The 19,255-nt window shown below is 45.7% G+C and overlaps 1 protein-coding gene across 2 annotated transcripts in view; it reads left to right on the top strand.

Moving 5' to 3' along the window:
• The window catches only part of Fam117a (family with sequence similarity 117 member A), a 43,844-nt gene that overhangs the window by 16,833 nt on the left and 7,756 nt on the right, over window positions 1-19,255 (top strand). For both annotated transcript variants that reach the window (XM_046420454.2, XM_046420455.2), the window contains exons 2-3: window positions 8,130-8,299; window positions 17,776-17,871. In XM_046420454.2, the coding sequence (XP_046276410.1) occupies window positions 8,130-8,299; window positions 17,776-17,871 (266 nt within the window). The remainder of the gene's footprint in view (window positions 1-8,129; window positions 8,300-17,775; window positions 17,872-19,255) is intronic.

Raw genomic sequence — 19,255 nt, forward strand, 5'->3', positions numbered from 1 at the left:
TAGATATTCTCTCTCTCTCTCTCTCTCTCTCTCTCTCTCTCTCTCTAACCTTTGCCTCCTTACTGATACAAAGAGTTAGCGTATTCCTTATTTTTTCCCACAGTAACATCTCCAGAAGGGTTTCTCTTGGCCCATCTCTCCAGCTGCCTCCAGCTTGGGAAGTCAGACTTGCAGCCAGAAATGCTTTCATTGGCTCTCGCTTGATCTGTACACTTAAATATGGAGTCCGTGATTGATGGAGGGCCTGGTTGAGAAGTTCATGTATATACAAACACCATCACTCTTATTTTGGGTATTAAGCCTTCTTATTAAGGGAAACGATGTTACTCCTGTTTTGCCTTTCTTTTGAATCTAGTTTCTTCTCCCTGATGAGGTTCAAGTTAGCTGCAACTTGATGTTGAAGAAGGTGTTCAAAGCTCCAGGTTTAATTTCCCCAGCTGGGATGAATGGGGTCTTCGAGGGCTTTCCATAGAGGGCTTTCTGACTCTTTTATAGTCATATTGGGGATTTCCGTTTCACCACAACCTCCCTCCCAAACCCATACGTTCCTGAATTAAGCAGTTAAGCAGCACTGGACCACAGGGAACTCTGGAGAGGCTTGCCCTGTTTAATCCCAGTACATGTACTGAAATAGAAAAGTAATGCCTATGAGGCTGCTTAGAAGAACTTTCCCTAGTTACTTCAAATCTGTTCCTGGGGAAATGTTTGGAAATTCTGAATCCCTATTTGACTTTGTTCCTTTCAAGAATAATAATTCTCCCCAACAAAAGGGCTGTATCACAAGGAACAGAACAGGGGAGAACCTGTTCCTTTAATGTCTAGCCATACTACCCTGGCCCTGCCTGCTTCACCTCTCTAAGTGAAGATCATTGACAAAGAAACAAACAACAAAAAAAAAAAAAAAAAAACGGTGGTAGAAAAATATAACATGACCTCTTTTTACTGAAAATGTATATGCATACCTATGTGCACAAAGAAAGGTCAGGACAAATGTGCACCATGGTGATCTATAGATGGTGGTTGGATAGTTTTTATTTTTTATTTCTTGCTCATCTGCATTTTCTTATTTCCTGTAACTTGTGCAGCTTCTGTTATGATAAGAGTTATTTATTTGCTTTTTAAGAGGGGAAGTGAGGGCTGAGGATGTAGTGCAGTGGTAGAGTGGTTGCCTAGCATGTACAAGGCTGGGTTTGATCTCCAGCACTGCAAAAAGAGAGAAAAAAAAAAAAAGGTAGGTTTATGTGTGAGAAGGCTAGTGCTAGTATTGAAGCACGAAGAGTGAGAAAATGACTCATAGCTTGTTTGTTGAACCAGCTAGTTGTTGAGTTTTTGCCCTGCGCAAGATCTCATTGGCTGTCTCTTCCTTCTGCAGTCCTCCTTGGGTATTCTGGGATGACTAGACCTCATGCTGATGGAGGAGTAGATGATAGCCTTGTCTTTATGCCCCAGGCTTCTCTCTTCCACATTGCCCCTTCTACAGAGGACAGTCCCCTTAGATGCCCAGTTAGAACCTATTGTTCAGGGGTTGATTTCATCTTGTAAGAGTCTCTTTGCCCAAGCTAAGCAGAGCAGCCAGAAGCACCTCACTCCCTGCATCATCTGCTCCCTTCCTCCTTCTCCTGAACCCATTCCTGCCTTTCTTCTAAGAGCTGTTACCCTTCTCCATCAGGTTCCTCTGATAGGGATGTGCTGGTGTGGTCAGGATGGAATTGATTTCCAGCAAGGGGTATTGGGAGCAGCAGAGACAAATGGGTGTGGTTCTTCTCAAGGATCGTGCTTGGTGGTAGCTGGCACTTAGGGATAAGTTGCATTACTTCCCCACTTTGACCTTGACTGCAGCTTCTTGTCTTACTCCTTAGCATCACCAGTGTTTATCACAGAGCTGATGTAGTGGGTACTCAGCATGCTTCTTCAAGGAATGGGTTGGGTGCTGTGATGTGCCAGGCCTCTTCCGCTGTTGGTTCAGTATCTTGTCTGCCTTGTGTGCTGTCTGCCCTGTTGACTGTCCCCCAAAGGCAGACACCTGACCTCTAATCCCCACCACAGACAGCCCCTCTCCCTAAAGCCATACACCCATAGCAGTTGGGAGACAGGGCCAAGTGGTTCTGGAAGATAGCACCTAAGGCTTCTTATCTCCAGCATGTGCTGTTTTGTTTTGTTTTTTCCATTTGCTGTTGCCCAAGAACCAACACATCCGCCACTGCTCAGCTACATGGCGAAATGGCCTGGCCTGGTGCCAGGGTGCTTCACCAGGTGGTTGGGCTGGGGAGGCTGCTGCATGCGATGGGCCGATAATACCCCACAGTGCTGTAAACAGGACACTCCACCCTCCCGCAGCCACTCAGCCAGTGCCCCAGCGCCTGCTGCTTTGTCATGACCTGTCATGATACAGACTTCTCTGATACCAGAGCCAATTAAGGCCATTTCCCAAATCTGAGAGGGTGCATTTCAGAAATGAAACTAATTCATCTTCCAACCACAAGCAGCCGTTGTGACTTTTCAATGCTTCCTATCCTTTGGTCACAATCACGTAAGCGCAGGGCAGGACCCACTGCCCAGATCTTTCCGGTATGCCCATGAATGATTAGCCCAAGAACCCCTATTGCATCTACACTCATGAGATTTCTAGGGGGCTGTTTGCAACTGAGGTCAGTCTCATTGTGCAGCAGAACTTAAGTGCTGACCTGCAGCTGCTGATGCCCAAATCTGCGAGCTGTGTTATTTCCCACCCTGTCACCATTTATCTCAGGTGGCATCCATGACTTTGTTAGATTGTCACTACTAAAGGAAAGAGCTTTGACACAAAAGACATGCACACATCTTTCCAGGGAGCAGGAGAGCACAGGCCTATGGACATGGTGGCTATAACTTGGTCACGTCTTTTCTGGGTAGTCTCCTTTTTCTTGACTCACTCATGATATTTTCATCTCTGCTTTTCTTCCCAGCATCCCTAAGGGGTAACGCAGGCCAGCTGGGGACCCTGCTTGTGGAGGGAGAGCAGGCCTGGTGAAGTAGGTCATATTGACTGCACTTGTATCCTTGTGAGGACAGAGCTGCAGTCAGACCTGTGTTGCTCGCATCTCAGCCTCTGCCAGATATCAGGGGACCACATTGCCCCTGTCAGCCTGCAGTCCCTTTAAGGAAGGCATGGGAACACACCAGTGCCTGATTTGGGCTTTGACTTATATTCCATTTGGGGGAAATTGACATCTTGGTTTAGTTCTTAATTAGTTTTGTTGTCCAAAGAAGCTGGTGCTTATCAAACCATGTGGAGGTTTATAAAAGAAGGAGTAGATTATTTTTCCCTATCAAAATTTAATCTTTTTAAAAGTGCCCCCTCTGTTTCCTAGGCACATAAGAAACATGGCATTTTACCCTCCTCTAAGGGGCTGGACATGCCAAGAATTTGGGGATTTGGGAGGGGCAGTGGAGCCGTGCTGAGGGTTCTGAGACAGTAGAAATTCTGTCTTGTGGCCAGCTAGGAGTGGAGCCAGGGTACTGTGCTTGGGTGTGGCTGAGGTCTAGCTGACTCCTCATTTAAGGAAGAGAAACTGAGGCAAGACTTCCAATTGGGCCAGATACAGTGAGAGCTTTGCAGGTCTGCGGTGGAGAGTGAGGCAGTACTTGTTCTCTCATTTCTTTCTTGCCTATCTTCCTTCCTTCCTTTTTCTTTTCTTTTCTTTCATTTTTTTTCTTTTCTTTTTTTACTATTTGTGTAAGTTTTTTATATGGAGAAGCAAGTCAGGACCCCTGAAATCTGCAGAATCATTGCAAATAACTTTGGTTGGAAAAAATGAGGAATTGAGCAAAATGGGTGGTTGGATTCTCACACCAAATTCCAGGATTCTGGGTGCACCCTACCCTAGCCCAGCCAGTACTGGGGCAAAGTACCACTATGATTATTGTTCTTGAGGTTGGACTCCAACAAAAATTCATGGAATAGGGTGGAACATGAGGGTGATGAGAATTCATGCAATATGAGTGTCGTTAAAATTATCCCAAGGAGATAGAATCCTTTATACTAGGTTTTAAAGACTTCCTCAAGAAACAATCAAATACACAAAATAAAAAATAAAAACAGGTCACCAGAAAACCCCAGGTTAGGCCTGCCATCTCCTCTTTGTTTTCCATTCCTGAACAGGAGCTAAAAAAAAAAAATGCAATCCAGCATCCAGTTATCCAGGCGGGTGTCCCAGCAGGTTCCCGATGCTAGAGGATGTGAGATTTGGGAACAGCTGAGAGAACACTGACTTTATAGGAAGGAGGCTTGGATTTCTGCGACTCCTTGGGTGGTAGAGTCCCATCTGAGCTGCTCTGTGCCTCTCTTCCTTATCAGCCTCTCCTCAGCTGCTTCTAGAACTGACAGGAGAATAAAAGATTATATCACACAAAGGACTTTTTGTGGATGGGGCAAAGCTTGAGAGTACCATATGAACACGAGATAGTACTTTATATTTTTAATTACAGAAAAAAAACAAACCTAAAGGAGATTCTTGCAGGGACTCATTTGAGAGGATGGGACAGGTAGCTTCAAGAGCTTTCCTCCATTCCTGTCTTTCAGCTCTGGAGTCATAGTCCCCTTCCTTTTGGCCTCTGGAATCAGAACATTCTATCCTTCATCTTATTTACTCACTCGCCCACCTCCCACCTGCCTCTTTGGTTATCTGTCATGTAATTTTGCATATCTGCTTTCCAAAGGCCCTCCCTCATCACTGGGCTCTTGTAGGTGCTTTTGGAGGCCCACAGGACAGCGTTTCAGTTGTGAGCCAGCTGCTGATGTGGGCCAGAAGCTCCCAGAAATATTCGGATTGCCAGCCCAGGAAAATGAATAGTTGAAATGCTGTATAGGAGGTAAAGTTGGGGCTTGAACCAGCAGACCTGTCACTAACTTACTGGGCTATGAGATTTCAGGGAAGGCAAGAAAGAGGTTGGGTCTTCCAGACTTGAGAGAGAAAGTCAAGTAGCTCATGGGGTCTGGGTTTGGGCTGGGTTTGGATGTGTACGACAGGCAAACTCAGGATCTATGGTATTAATTAGTATCCCTTCTAGTATCAATTGTTCAAGTTTTTGGAGAGGGGGGGTACCAAGGATTGAACCCAGGGGTACTTAACCACTGAGCTACATCCCCAGCCCTATTTTGTATTTTATTTAGAGAGAGGGTCTCACTGAGTTGCTTAGCACCTTGCCATTGCTGAGACTGGCTTTGAACTCTCGATCCTTATGCCTCAGCCTCCCAAGCCACTGGGATTACAGGCATGTGCCACTGTGCCCGGCTCAATTGTTCAATTTTATTCAAATTCTTGAGTACCTACCAATTGCTGGCCCTATGCTGTAGACACTGTGGGGGATATAAACATGAATCAAAGCCAGTCCTCTGGCCACAGGTTGTTTATTATCTAGGAGTCACAGATAACTGCAACCCAAGAGAAAGAATGATAAGTACTGAAAGAGTACAAAGTATACTGAAGAAATTCAGAATGTCCTGAGACTCTCCTTGCAGGGGATTCCCATGATCCGGAAGGCGCACTGGAGGTGGAGGCAGTTAGGCAGGCCCTGGCAGGTGGCTCATATTTAAACGTTGGGCAAAACCTCAGGAGGGAGGGCCCTGACGGTGGTGGGAAGTGGTGTGTAATGTACTTGGTCCAAGACCTAGAAAGGAGTGAGATGTAAAGAGTTAGTGAGACCAGAACATGAAGCTTTTGACTTCCATCTTTGAAACAGTTTGTGAAGGGTTTTAACATGGAAATGTTAACATCATTTAAAATGATATGTTGTAGTCAGTATGTATTCACTTAAAGTTGATGATATAAAGTGAAAGCAGTGAAATAGTATATACAGTATGATACCATTTTTTTATTCTAAAGCATACACACATGCGTGCACACACACAGAAGGTAAGGAGTACAAGGATAAATATCTCACAGTAGTGACAGTGGTTATCTCTGGGTGTTGAGATTTGTTCTTTTTGTTTATATGTTTCCTGACACTTTCACAATTCATACTTACTGCCTTTGTATTTAGAAGTCATTTATAAATTCTTTTTTTTTTTAAAGAGAGAGAGAGAATTTTTTTTAATATTTATTTTTTAGTTTTTGGTGGACACAACATCTTTATTTTATTTTATTTTTTTATGTGGTGCTGATGATCGAACCCAGCACCCCCGCACATGGCAGGCGAGCGCACTACCACTTGAGCCACATCCCCAGCCCTATAAATTCTTTTAACTGAGCACATATTGTATGACGGCTGAGGGAGATGATCTAGAAATATGCCAGGGAATAGATAAAAATTGAGAGTGAAAGTTGGCTTTACAATCACACTGATAATATATCCAAATTGGAGGGGAATTCCACAAATGTTCACTAACGTGGGAATGGCTGAGCAAATTACCATACGTCAACCTGGTGATATGTCAATCGTATATAGTCTTTAAAAATGACAAATATGTAGATTGTTGATACTTGGAAATGGAGTTGTAAAAAGAGTGGAATGGGATAGAACAAAATGTAGTACCTTTTATATTGATTACAAATATGTCAAGATTTTCATAAATACCTACTTAAATGAATTTGGAGAAGGTGATGGTATGTCTTTTTTGTTGTTGTGGTAAAATATAAATAATATAAAATTTGCCATACATTGACACGGTTGTGTAACCATAACTACTGTGCATTTCAAGAACTTTGGGGGGTTTAGTTTTGTTTGTTGAGGTGGGGTCTCCTTTTGTTGCCCAGGCTGGTCTTGAAATCCTGGGCTCCAGTGATTCTCCCATCTCCACCTCTGGGGCAGCTAGGACTGTGGGCCTGGCCACTGCTGCCAATTGCAGAACTTTTTTTTATCATCCCAAACAGAAACTTCATATCCATTAAAAAACTCCCATTCTCCCTCCTCTTATACCGCGGTAACCTCTATTCTCCTTTCTGTCCCTGTGAATTGGTTTCTAGGCACCTTGAATAAGTGGACTCATGATTTCTGCCCTGTATGTCTGGCTCATTTCACCTGCCATCGTCTGTGTTGTAGCATAGGCTGCATCTGTTGTTTGGCTCTTGTGATTCGTGATGCTGTGATCATGGGTACACAGACACCTTTTCAAGCCCTGCTTTTATTTTGGGGGGGAGGGGGGGGTGTATGTACCTACAGGCAGAATTGCTGGATCATAAGGGAATTCTATGTTTAGCATTTTGAGGAATTGCCAACTTTTTAGTGTCTTTTTAATATAAAACTCTTCAAGTCTATTTATACCTACAGTTCCTAGTTCTTTTTGCTGTGCTTAATATACACATAAATTATCAAGGGATTACTGCAGATGTGAAATCATTTTATTCTGTTTAAAGGAGAGAGCCTTTATAGATCTTAAGATAGTGGAGTGTTTTTAATGTGGCCATGGAAAATAGGGTCAGTTCAGACCATTGAAACTTCCAGATGATTCCAGAACCCTTGCATTTTATCAACAATTTCAACTTTTGCCCTCTCCCAGAAATCTTTAACCAAGGTAGATTAAAATGAATGGATTTATAATTGCTCATTTTATCCTATTGAGACAGAGGAGAGAATCAAATGACTTGGATATTTTCTTAAACTGGACTCCTCAGTCCTAGAGAGTTGAAAGTAGTTATGTCATTTTCCTCTTCGCAGTCACTAGGTTCCCTGGAGCTTACTGTTCTAAAGGGAGTATGAAGAATCCTTCAGTTAATTGAGCTGACTTTGAGCAGTGTGCAGGAGCCCTGCAATGTGTGCTGGAGGAGGAAGGGGAAACAGACACCAAAGATGGGAGAAAACTTGGTTTTTGTACACTTAGAATTCCCTCTAATGATGGAAAACACTGCCAGTTTCAGGAAACTGTGTTCATGGTTCATGTGCATTAGGAACAGGAAAAAGACAGAAAACAGGTATAAAGTAACTCTGAAGTCCATAGCAAAATGGTCTAAATTGCTTCCAATGATAAAGCCTAGGCGGTTAAGTCAGGAAACCCCTTGACAGACTGTGCTTTTGTAGGCTGCTTCACATTCCTCTAGGAGGGAAGTGAAGGCATGGCAACCAGGCAAGGCTTCCTAGAAGAGAGAAGGCCGGTTGCCATGTTTCCTTCCTTAATGCTGATGACAAGGTGTGTGGGCTGTGCTCTCTTCCAGCCAGTGTCCCATGTTCGGTGGCCCCAGAAAAGTCAGTGTGTAGGCCTCAGCCACCCCAGGTCCGACGTACTTTCTCCCTGGACACCATCCTCAGCTCCTACCTTCTGGGCCAGTGGCCACGAGATGCTGATGGGGCCTTCACCTGCTGTACCAATGACAAGGCCACCCAGGTAATGCAACTCGATCCTAATGGGATCAGGATGGGGTGGGAGGGCTGGCTGAGGAGGCCTCTGGTTTCATACCCTTCTCAGTCATTGAGATGATTTGTCCTTGGTTTTGGTTATACATGTAAATAGCTTTTCATCTTCTGCTGTTTACCAGCTTGTTTTTTTTTTTTTTTTTTTGTAAACTTACATGAAAATGAGTTTGCATTCCATCTGACTGGTGGAAGGGAGACGTCAATCTGGGTTTTCAGTTTGACTTTCAGTACTTATGTGGGTAATCAACAGTTGACTTTGGAATTTAGACTGGGTTTTAAAAAATGAGATTTACCTTGCTAAAATTAAACTAAGGCCAACATTCAATTGAGTTTGCATTCCCCAGATAGCCAGAGGAAGTGGCCAAAAAATATGCTGAGCCAGAATCAATCCCACTGGAGAATTAGGAGTGGAAAGTTCTCAGATAATAGAGTTATTCCTTGCCTGTAGCCCAGACTGGGATTCCAGTGCACCCATTTGAGTCCTGTGGAGCCCAGGTTCCTCTCCTTCAGTATGTTTATTCTTCTCATTAAGAATCCTAAGCTTGGGCTGGGGTTGTGGCTCAGCAGTAGAGCACTTGCCTAGCACATGTGGATACTGGGTTTGATCCTCAACACCATATAAAAATAAATAAATAAAATGTATTGTGTCCATCTACAACTAAAATAATAGTAACAACAACAACTTAAGCTTAACTACCTGGGAAGTTGAGGTAGAAGGACCATAAGTTTGAGGCCACCTTGGCAACTTGGTAAGACCCTGTCTCAAAATAAAAATTAAAAAGGGCTGGGGATGTGGCTTAGTGGTTAAGTGCTCTGGTTCAATCTCTGGTCTGGTGCTAAAAAAAAAAAAACAACCTGGGCTAGGGTTGTGGCTCAGAGGATGAGCACTCACCTAGTACATGCGAGGCCCTGGGTTTGATCCTCAGCACCACATAAAAATAAATAAATAAAATGAAGATATTGTGTTCATCTAGAATATTAAAAAAAAAAAAAAAAAAAAAAGCCCTAAGCTTGGAAGAAGTCTCATAGACCATCCAGTCCATTTGTCAGTTTTTGAGTAAAATAGTATTAGCCTAAGCAAGAAATCATCTCTTACAAAGATATTTCTTAATCTGATTCAGGACTTCAACATTCTTAGCAGTTTAGTTGGTAGGAGGCAAGTCTCTCTTCTGATGCAGTTTAAAGCAATTCACCTTTAAAACAAATGGAAGTTCCCAGACAGGTGTAAACAAGGAGGAAAGGACACTCGGCTCAAAGTCAGCCCTCTCTTCTGGATGCTGTTGGACAAGTCAGCTCTTTCTTTGCATGTTAGGTGAAGTTGCCTGCTCTGCCTATTTGTAGGCATCCTGACGGCCAGGTGACATGCCAACGTACCCCTGCAGCTCACTCTACATCTTCTCCTGAGCACATCATGTCGGTTCTTTTACTTATTTTTTATAAGATTCATTTTCAAATGTCACTAGTGAATGTTTGAATGCCCAGTCCTGTTCTTGGCATGTTGGAATGGAGAATAAGGAAATGAAGACAAGATTTGGCCTCTCTGAGCCTGGATTCCAGTTCCATGAAGGCCAGTGAGCAGCCAGCCAAGGGCGGAGATGGGGCCAAATGTCTAGCAAAGTTTAGAGGAGGAGAATTCTTCTGGGGATACTCCACCTTGAACCAACAAGAATTTAAAACAAAAGAAGTTAAAATTGATGGCCCTCCTTGGAGCTTCAGGTAGAAGATGAAGCGAATACACTCTAGGTAGCACAGAAAGTGGGTCTACTTCCTGGGAGCCCAATGTCCTTTAACCTTTGACAAGGGCAAGCCAACTAGTTTATGCTCCTCCCTAATGGGCCTGGAAGCACATGTCCCTTTCTCTTTTTAGAGAAATGCTCAGGCCAAATAATGTAGTCAGGGAGGGCTTCCTGGAGGAACAGGACATGAGTACATGGACTCACCGTGGCTCCCGCTTTGCCAGATGGCAGGTTTCTGTGTAGCCCACCCATCTCTGCCTCTGTCATTTCCTGCTGCCAGCCTTCTAGGAAGTCACCATCCTACCCCTTAGATAACTTTCTCTTTGTCAGTGCAAGAAGGGTTGGCCTCAGATGTTCCCTGGCTGGGTGGAGAGGCGTGGGTTCCAGGCTGCGTGTTTTTGCTCAGGCTCCAGCTGTAGGCCAGATCTTTTATATAACAAGTCTGGGCTTCTTGCCACAGCAAGACAGAGGTCAGCGATGCGCCTCCATGGGTCTGGCAAGGCCCAGCCATACAGCTTTCCTCTTTTCCTGGGATGGGCTCCAGCCCTCGAGGAACTCTTAGCAACCTGTCAATATTGTGGCTGCAGGCAAGAGATGGGAGAATTCTGATCAGCATACGCATCCAAACCAAAATATGCGCTCTGCCCATTTTCATTCCTGGTCTTCTGGGAATTTTCTGCTTCTAGGTTTTCGGCTCCCTTCTAATTCCTGCTTGAGGCCCCTGGCCTGGCATGAGCTACCTTCTGCAATGCTGGTATTGCACTGTGAAAGCCTAAGGTTCTCCTGACAGCTCCTTCAATAGCATGTTCCTTTCCTACTGAGCACAGGGAGATCACCCAGAAGGGTCAGAGATGAAGAGAGGTTTTATTGGTAGGTACACGGAGGCCGAGACTACTGAAGTCCTTCATAGCTTTATTATTTATTTATTTTGCAGTGTTGGAGATGGAACCCAGGGCCTCGGGCATGCTGGGCAAGCATCCTACCACTGAACTTCAGTATCCCCCAACCCATTGAAAGCTTTTTTAAATTGTTAAAAATGGATGGATACCAGACTTCCCCCAATTGCTTTGAGCTAGAAGGCTGGCTAACTATAAATTTCCACTTCTCTTTATCATTCATAATTCCCATTACTTTACTAGTATTTGCTGCATGTGAAGCAGCTGTAGGTCTAGCCCTTCTCGTAATAGTATCTAATACATATGGCCTAGACTACGTCCAAAACTTAAACATTCTTTAATGCTAAAAATTATTATTCCCACAATCCTACTCGCCCCCCTTATATGATTCTCAAAACCCTCTATAATTTGAATTAATCCCTCAATTCATAGTCTGATAATTAGCCTAATTGTTCTCCTCACATTAAATCGTCCTACAAACACAGATCTAATTTTTTCATTAGTTTTCTTTACAGACCCTTTACCTTCCCCTTTTGCCCAACCCTACTCCCACTTCCTGCCCTTTTCTCTTAGCACTAGCAGTGTAGTCGTTTATTATCCGCTTTATCTACCATAACTGGCAGTACTTGCTGCTGCTCTCTTACTTGCCTAACTTCCCCAACACAGAGGCAGTGCCAGATTGTATGTTTAGAGACCACATCAGCCCCAGCATTCCTAGGGGGAGGAGCCATAGTTATATTTAAGGCTAAGCAGCTCCTCCTCTTCTGAATCCCCTAAAGGGAACAAGGTCCCTGCACTTTCCAACCAAGTTTTCAGACCAAGGCAGCAAGGACAGAACTCCTGCCATTAGATAGCTGGCTTGCTCTGTACTCAAGGCCTCTTTGGAGGGCAGAAGATGGAATTAAAAGCTCTTAGTTCTTGAGTCTATTCCTGTGTTGCCAACAGCACCAGTGTTCACTTCCTGGCTGTCTTAAGCTCTTAGGCAGATACAAAGGATTTTCCTCAGGCAATTCACAGTCTGACATGCGGAGCTGGTTACCTGAGTACTTGGGGCAACAGGACCGGGAGAAGTATGGATGGATCTTATTTGGGAAATTGATTTTTTTAGGAAGGAGGAAGAGGTGTGAATGTGATCACTGGGGAGGAAGTGCTTTGGAGAGGCAACATGTTTTGAGCCAGGAGGAATAATGGGAGAGGGAATGACCAGCTGTCCCAGAGATCAGCCTAGTGAGTACAAGGAAGATGGGCCCAGCAGGAGCTGGATGCACAGTGACTCGCCAGAAAAGGCTAGAAAGCCTCCTATATAGTGTCACCCTTGTCTGTAGGAAGTTTCTTTGTATCTGGAAGCACTTTTTCAGAATTCCCCAGGTTTGTCTGAATACGTTTTCCTCTCTGGCCCATATTCCCCCAGGTCAGTTGGTAACCCAGAGGTGGCCACCAAGTGCTTTGCATTGCCCCTTCTAGTGACTGTGTCCAGACCAGGGCCAGTGATGGCAGAACATGCCAGTGGTTGTGGTCACCCCTCTTCCTTCTTGCTGTGCAAAACATTTGAGTCTTCTTGCACTCTTCTGGAGGGAGGAAGTGGTCTCACCACAGCTGGGATGACTGTTTGAGACAAGTTCCCCTGCTGGTCTCATCCTGCCCACAGACGGGACCTTGCCTGCTCCTGCCCCATTCCTCTCCTCTGCAGCCCTACTTCCTCTTCATTCTCCAGGTGAGATGGGGAAGCTTTGGTGATGTTCCTTTTTTCGTCACCCCTGACTTCCTTTTGGGAAGCCTAAGTCCTTGACAAACCTCATAGAATGTCTTGAGGGTGCAGGCGAGCATGCGGTTTGCAGGGGGACTCCCTGTTGTGCGTTTTCCCTACCTGCATGCCATCCTCCCCTTTTCCCAGGCCAGTGCTTCAGTGTTCAGTGATGACACATAATTCAGTGTGACCATCACAGGCCTTTAAAAAATGTTTTTCTTTGTGGGTGTGGGGGCCTGGGCACAGCGCCTGTTTTCCAAATTGGTGACCAGGACCAGTTGTTCAGTATATGGTTTGACAACAGCAGCAAATATTTGAACATGGGGCCATGATGGAAAAATCTGAGGGTTGCCTAATCATGGTAGGGCCAGAGACGGGGCCTTGGCCACGTACAGCCAGGGTTCTCAGTGCTGGCCAGTGGGCCACCCGCAGAACCTTTTCCTGCCTTCTTGATTGGCCAGAGCTCAAAGGGACTGAGTCCCTGCTGAGTATCAGCTCACTGCATAGTTAGTTCCTGAGCATCTCTTCCAGGCCAGCCATTGTTTTTTCTGCACTTCCAATATGTACAGTGGGCTTTGTTCCCAGGGCCCAGCCCAGCTCTACATAAACCTATTCAGGTACCAGGCTCTTTGGAGATGATGAGGCCAGGATTCTCCCTGCATTTGGACATGGAGTCCTGATAGAAACTTAGTGAGGTTGGAGGCCAAGAAAGGCATTCCTGTGTGGAGGGTTTTCTGCTCTATCCTGCCCCTCCTTCTTGCTATATTAGGCAGCTCTTTGGGAAGCTGTCCTCCATCCCCAGGCCCAGTTATCCTCCCACATGTTATGCTGGCACCTCAGAATTCTAGGCAAGGCTTTGGCCTGACCATATCCAGTTTTGTGCAATCTAAGCACCAGCTGCAGAGCTTGTCGCTGCCACTCATGGTTAGTGAACAGCCCTGTTTCTCTCTCAGCTGTGCCCCAGGCCAGGCTGTGAAATAAGTCTGTTCCGGTGCATGAGTCCCCTGGACAAATGACTTTTTGGTCTCTGTGCTCAAGCTATGCTTGTTTCCAAAGGGTCGTCTAGAATGAGTACTCAGAGTGCTGCCATGTAGCATGGCTACCTCTTTGAAGGGTGGCTGCCTTTCACAGTGACTTTTCTTCTATGCCCTAAGGAGATCTTGATCAAGACCTCTGTGGCGAGATCCACAATAGGAGAGTCCTATCCTTTCAGGGGTGCTGGAAATAAGTGGCCATGATTCCCACTCTTTATTTTTTTGCAGTGCTGGGGGATGGAACTCAAGGCCTTGTGTACACTAGCTCTGTTTGCAGCCCCTGGTCCTCACTTTTTTTTTTTAATACATTTATTTTATTTATTTATTTTTAATGTGGTGCTGAGGATCAAACCCAGTGCCTCACATGCACCAGGCAAGCACTCTACCATTGAGCCACAACCCCAGCCCCACTTTGATGCACCCTGTTGGAGGGGTTAAAGCCCCACTTAAGTATACATCTGCCCTAATAATACTCAACGCCAGCATGCCAACAGCTTCAAGCAGGAGCGCCTTCATGCCAGGTTTCTGGGACTGCTTTTGCAAATCCCTTCAAATTTAGTGACTTAAGACAACAGAAACTCATTCTCTCATAATTCTGGAGGTCAGAGTCCAAATTCAGTGTTGGTGGGCCAAGGTCAGGTGTTGGCAAGGCCACACGCCCTGAGGAGTCTCTTGGAAAGTCTGTTCTTTGCCTCATCCAGCTTCCAGTGGCTGTTGGCATCCCTTGGTTTGTAGCCAATCTCTCCTCTGTGGTTATCGCTTTGTCCTCCTCTGTGTGTGTAGAGTCTTCTCTGCTCCTCTTACAAGGATACTTATAATAGCATTTAGGGCCCACCCAGATGATTCCAGAATAATCCTCCCATCTCAAGATCCTTAACTTAATCATATTTGCAAAAACTTTACCATATAAGGTAACATTTGTAGGTTTCTAAATCTTTGGGATTTTTTTTTTTCTTTTTCTCCCTCCATCAGTTATTCTGGGCGATTCAACAGAATATGGTTGGAGGAAATATTAGAAAAAATAAAACCATTTTATGATCTTACATACCCCACTGAGGTGACACCAAAATACACCAGATACACTTACTTTTTTAAAAAAATTTTTAGTTGTAGATGGACACAATTCCTTTATTTTATTTATTTTTATGTGGTGCTGAATATAAAATCCAGTGCTTCACATGTGATAGGCTTTGTCTTTCGTCAGTGCTCTACCACTGAGCGACAACCCCAGCCCCCCCAGATACACTTAGGTTTGCCTCAAATTTTTTGATATCTTACAATGGACATACATCATTTTATAATTAGAAGAACCAATACTATTGCCAGTAGAGATCAGGAAGCACTAAAGACTGCTTACAAAATCTTGAAAAGCCTAAAATAGAAAATAAAAGTCCCCCTTTGACACAGAAGATTTTCCGCCCAGTCACACTGACCTCTATTCCTGCTACTCTGCCCCTGCCTCACTCTGTTCCCACCACCCTGGCCACCTAATGATTCTGAAACACCGGCCTTGCTCTGCCTCTGGTCTTTCCATTTGCTCTTCCCTCTGTCACTCCTACCTCACTTACCCGTGTGGTTTGCTCCCTTACCTCCTTCCTGTTTTTATTTAGATGTTACCTGTTCACTGAGGACCTCCCTGCCATTTCAAATCCTGTCCCCTCTGCCCAGTGTTCCTATCCATTTTGTTTGCCTTATTTCTCTTTTTAGCACAAATCACTATTTAAACTCTGCCCCCGATTAGAATATAAACTCAGGGGTCCAGGATATATCTGTTGTACACTGTTGTGTCCCCAGTACCTAGAACAGTACCTGGCACATTGTATGCATTCAGTAACTATTGAATGATGAATGATGTACACTGTGCCCATGTGCCCAGGGAGACACGAAGCAGAGGAGCACCCAGTATGAGGCAGACGAGTGAGGACAGGCCCCCTGATAACAAGACTGGGAATGGCTGTCAGGTGGACCATCTTAGTGGGCAGACCAGGCTTAGAGGCCAAGGGGTGAGTATGAAGAAGGAGCTAGAGATGGGTTTGCCTGGGCAAGACACAGAACCCCTGGGATGCAAGGTGAGATGGTGGTACCTATGGCCATAGAGTGGTGTTGAGACCAAGCGAGGCCTTAGCAGGAAGTTCCACAGAGTAGGCAACAGTGGTGTTCCTGAGCAGAGGTGGGGAAGAGCTGATGCCAGCGGCCACATTTTCATATCCTTTCTAAATCCTGTGCTCGCCCACATGTCCTCCTTCCACCCCTCACACATCCCAGAAAAAGGAAGATAGATAGACAAAGAGTCTGAGAAGAGTTTAGTTAGTAGCCAGGGGCAGGCTGTACATGGCTGTTTTTTCTCCTTCTCACCGCCCTTCTGTGAGCACAGTGTCTTCCTGGAGGAAGGGATGGGCACCATCTCCTTAGCTGTTGTCATCCCTCTTCTGTGGCCCCTGCCACCTTTCAAGGGATGACAGGTTTGTATGGGACTCAGCTTTGACAGAACTAGTCATTTTCAGGCTTGGTTTTGGCACCCTAGGAAGGGAGGTCGTGTGTGTCTGCTGGGTCCAGGTGGCTGAGGGAGACATGGGCTTCCTTCTCCCTTTTCAGCACTCCTGTAGCCATTTCAGAGGAGCTGATGTATGGAGGGGGGAGGGGCATGTGGAATAATTCCAGCTGCTTGGTTTCCAGAAACTGTCAGAGCTGGTGTCATCCCGAGAGCCTACACCATGGGCCTATAGGATATGCTGTCTGCCCTTGTCCTAAAGGAGGAATGGTGGGAATGGATCTCTGGATGTCCTCCCTTGTGATACTAGTATCAGGACAAGGAAGTTAGGATGGTTGTCTCACCCTGGTCGTGTTGCACAGCCTAAGAGAGGTCCTGGTCAGTGGGTAGCTGGGGACAGGAAGAGTCAGGAGGCTCAGTCCCCAGTGGCCCCCTCCACACAGCTGTCACACCCGGCAGTCTGCTCTCACAATCCGGCTCAGACTGCCTGCTGAGCTTCCCCTTAGCAGCTGTTGGGTGGTGAGTGGTGGTGTTTTCCCCTCTCCTCCCCCTCTCTGTTTGCAGCAACCTCTTGGGGGAGGCCAGCAGATCTCTTGGAGGAGACAGTTCCCAGACTGTCATGTTTTTCACGGTGCATGCACACAAGTCAGAGAAGAGCTGGGCCTGCTGCAGTGTTCCCTTCAGGCCCCTCCCTTGGAATTGAAGTAGGGATGTTGCTGGTGGGGAGGGATCTGGGTCCCTCAGCTTCCTTCCTTAGTTGGGGGGGGTCAGGAAGTGGCTCTACAAATCCCCCAACCCTTCCTCCATCTTGGGCCCCTGTCTTCATGCAGCAGGGGAAGGAAGATAGGGGATGAAGAGGCCTTCTTTGTGAAGGGCAAGCGGACCTAAGACCAGAAATGATAAGGCCAAGAGGGGTCAGAAATCAGGGCTGGGCTAAGAATTCTGGCTCCCTCCTTTCTGAAAAGGACTCGTGGCTCATTTATTCAGGAGGACTGTGGGGCCCCATTCTGTGTGCTGGAATAGATCAAGGAGCAAACTTGAGGTGCTGCTCTATACAGGAGACTCCTGCTTCAGTGGTGGTGGGGGTAGGAGGGTGTTGGCCTTTTTCCTATTTTACCAAGTACTGACTCCTCCCTGGATCTGTTTACTGTTTTCCCCAGGCTCCCAGGCCTGTGCTAGGCACACCGAGAATAAAGATTGCAGAGGTTCCCTGAGCTTGTGCCCTTTGAGAGCTGGTTAGGAAAGGAGGAACAGTACTTGTCCTTACCATTGAGAGCACCTGCAATAACTGTGGGTACAAAACCTATTTGAAAGCCAGAACAGAGTAGAGAGGCTGGCCCTGTTGGGGCATCAGGAGGGTTTCCTGGAGGATGTACACTAGGAAGGAGGTAGTGCCCGTGGTGGTCCTGCCTGGAAGAACACAACAGGAGGTTGATGAGCAGATACAGAAGGCGTCACAAGCCACCACCCCTACCCAGGAAACTCTCTGCTTCCTGGGCCTGCCTTTGAAACTGCTCAGTCTCATTGTATTTCTCCCCTACAGACACCCCTGTCCTGGCAAGAGCCAGAAGGTGAGCGGGCCAGCTCCTGCACACATAAGCGCTCAGCGTCCTGGGGCAGCACAGACCACCGAAAAGAGGTAATTGCCCTCTTGGACTCTCTGAATGGGCCAGCTGCCTCTGCTCCAAAGGGCAGCCACACTTTACCTCCAGTGTCACCTGTCTCCACCCAGCATTTTCTTAAGGAGATGGCCCTCAGTGCCTACTCTCAGCAGCCCAGATCCTCCTGCTAGGGAAAGATCAGGCCAGGGGCTGCTGGTGCCTTTTGGCAGCCAGGCACAGGGCCACAGATGCTGCTGTTCTCACTTTACATTTGAGGTTGGAGCCACATAAGTGGTTCAGAAACTGAAGGAAGATAGGGAACAAGTTCCAGGGAATTAGGAACTCCCAACCTCAATTACCACTTAACTATTCACTCATTTTGAAAAGAAGAGAAAAATGATTATGTGTTCCTAAATGCTTTGTTCTGGCCTTCCCTCTGCTTCAGGAGGACCCAGGACACCAAAGTTGAGTCTAGAGTCGTAGGCTGGAATTCGGGGCTCTCAATCCAGCTCCTCGACATGTCATGAGGATCAGCTTGCCAGGACTCACTCTCAACCCCTTCACAAAGAAAATTGCTCCTGTCCTCCTCATTGCTGAGAACAATGAGAAAGTATGATGTGAATGCACTGGAAGTTTAAAGCTAAGAGAGTTTAAGGCTAAGTTTAAGGCTAAATTAAAAAGTACTTAAAAGTCTTTAACGATCAGAGTACGCAAGTTACTCACACGAAGTGGGGAGTCATGTTATGAGTGATCCACAATGGCAAATCCACTTTTCTTCACAAGTTTTCTGGCTGTGGACAGCAGATCTCTCTGAATTCCCTTTAGGCTCACATTTCTACAACTCTGTATCCCGTGAGCATTTGCCAGCTGGGGGCAAGAAGGTCCAGCATTACAAATGTGACAAGAATAATATCCAAACTTGTTGATGATACTCTGTAATTGTGACAGGGTATGGAGTCAAGATGAAATGTGGTATGACTTCTAGAGAACCTATCTTTGCATGGTATAGTTTTAAAGGGGGGGAAATCTTTCCATCCTTCTCATCTCAGGACTGCTGGGGGTATTGAAAATGTATGGCCATTGACATTCAAAACAGTTTCCGCTATTAGTGGAGTAGTATGCCATGCTTTTGCAATCTGTAAGAGACAAAAAGTTCCAGTGTTGCATATTTTCAAATTGTTAAAGACTGATCTGTTTATAAAATACATAGTAATGTTTTAAGAATGCAAGAGTCTGGTTCATGAGACATCCACCTTGTTGGAGGAACTGATCTTCACAGGTTTTAACCACTACTGAGCTATTTTGAGATGGAAGATTAACTTCCATGTCCCTTTTATGTGTCTTTGGGCCTGTGACAGAGGACATACCTGGGAGGAGGGACCCAGTACATTTTTGTTTGGCTTCACTCGCTTCTGCTCTTCT

The sequence above is a fragment of the Marmota monax genome, unplaced genomic scaffold (genome assembly GCF_021218885.2).
Source record: "Marmota monax isolate L192 unplaced genomic scaffold, Marmota_monax_Labrador192_F-V1.1 WCK01_AAM20220418_F8-fsc00064, whole genome shotgun sequence".
NCBI classification, from domain to species: Eukaryota; Metazoa; Chordata; class Mammalia; order Rodentia; family Sciuridae; genus Marmota; species Marmota monax.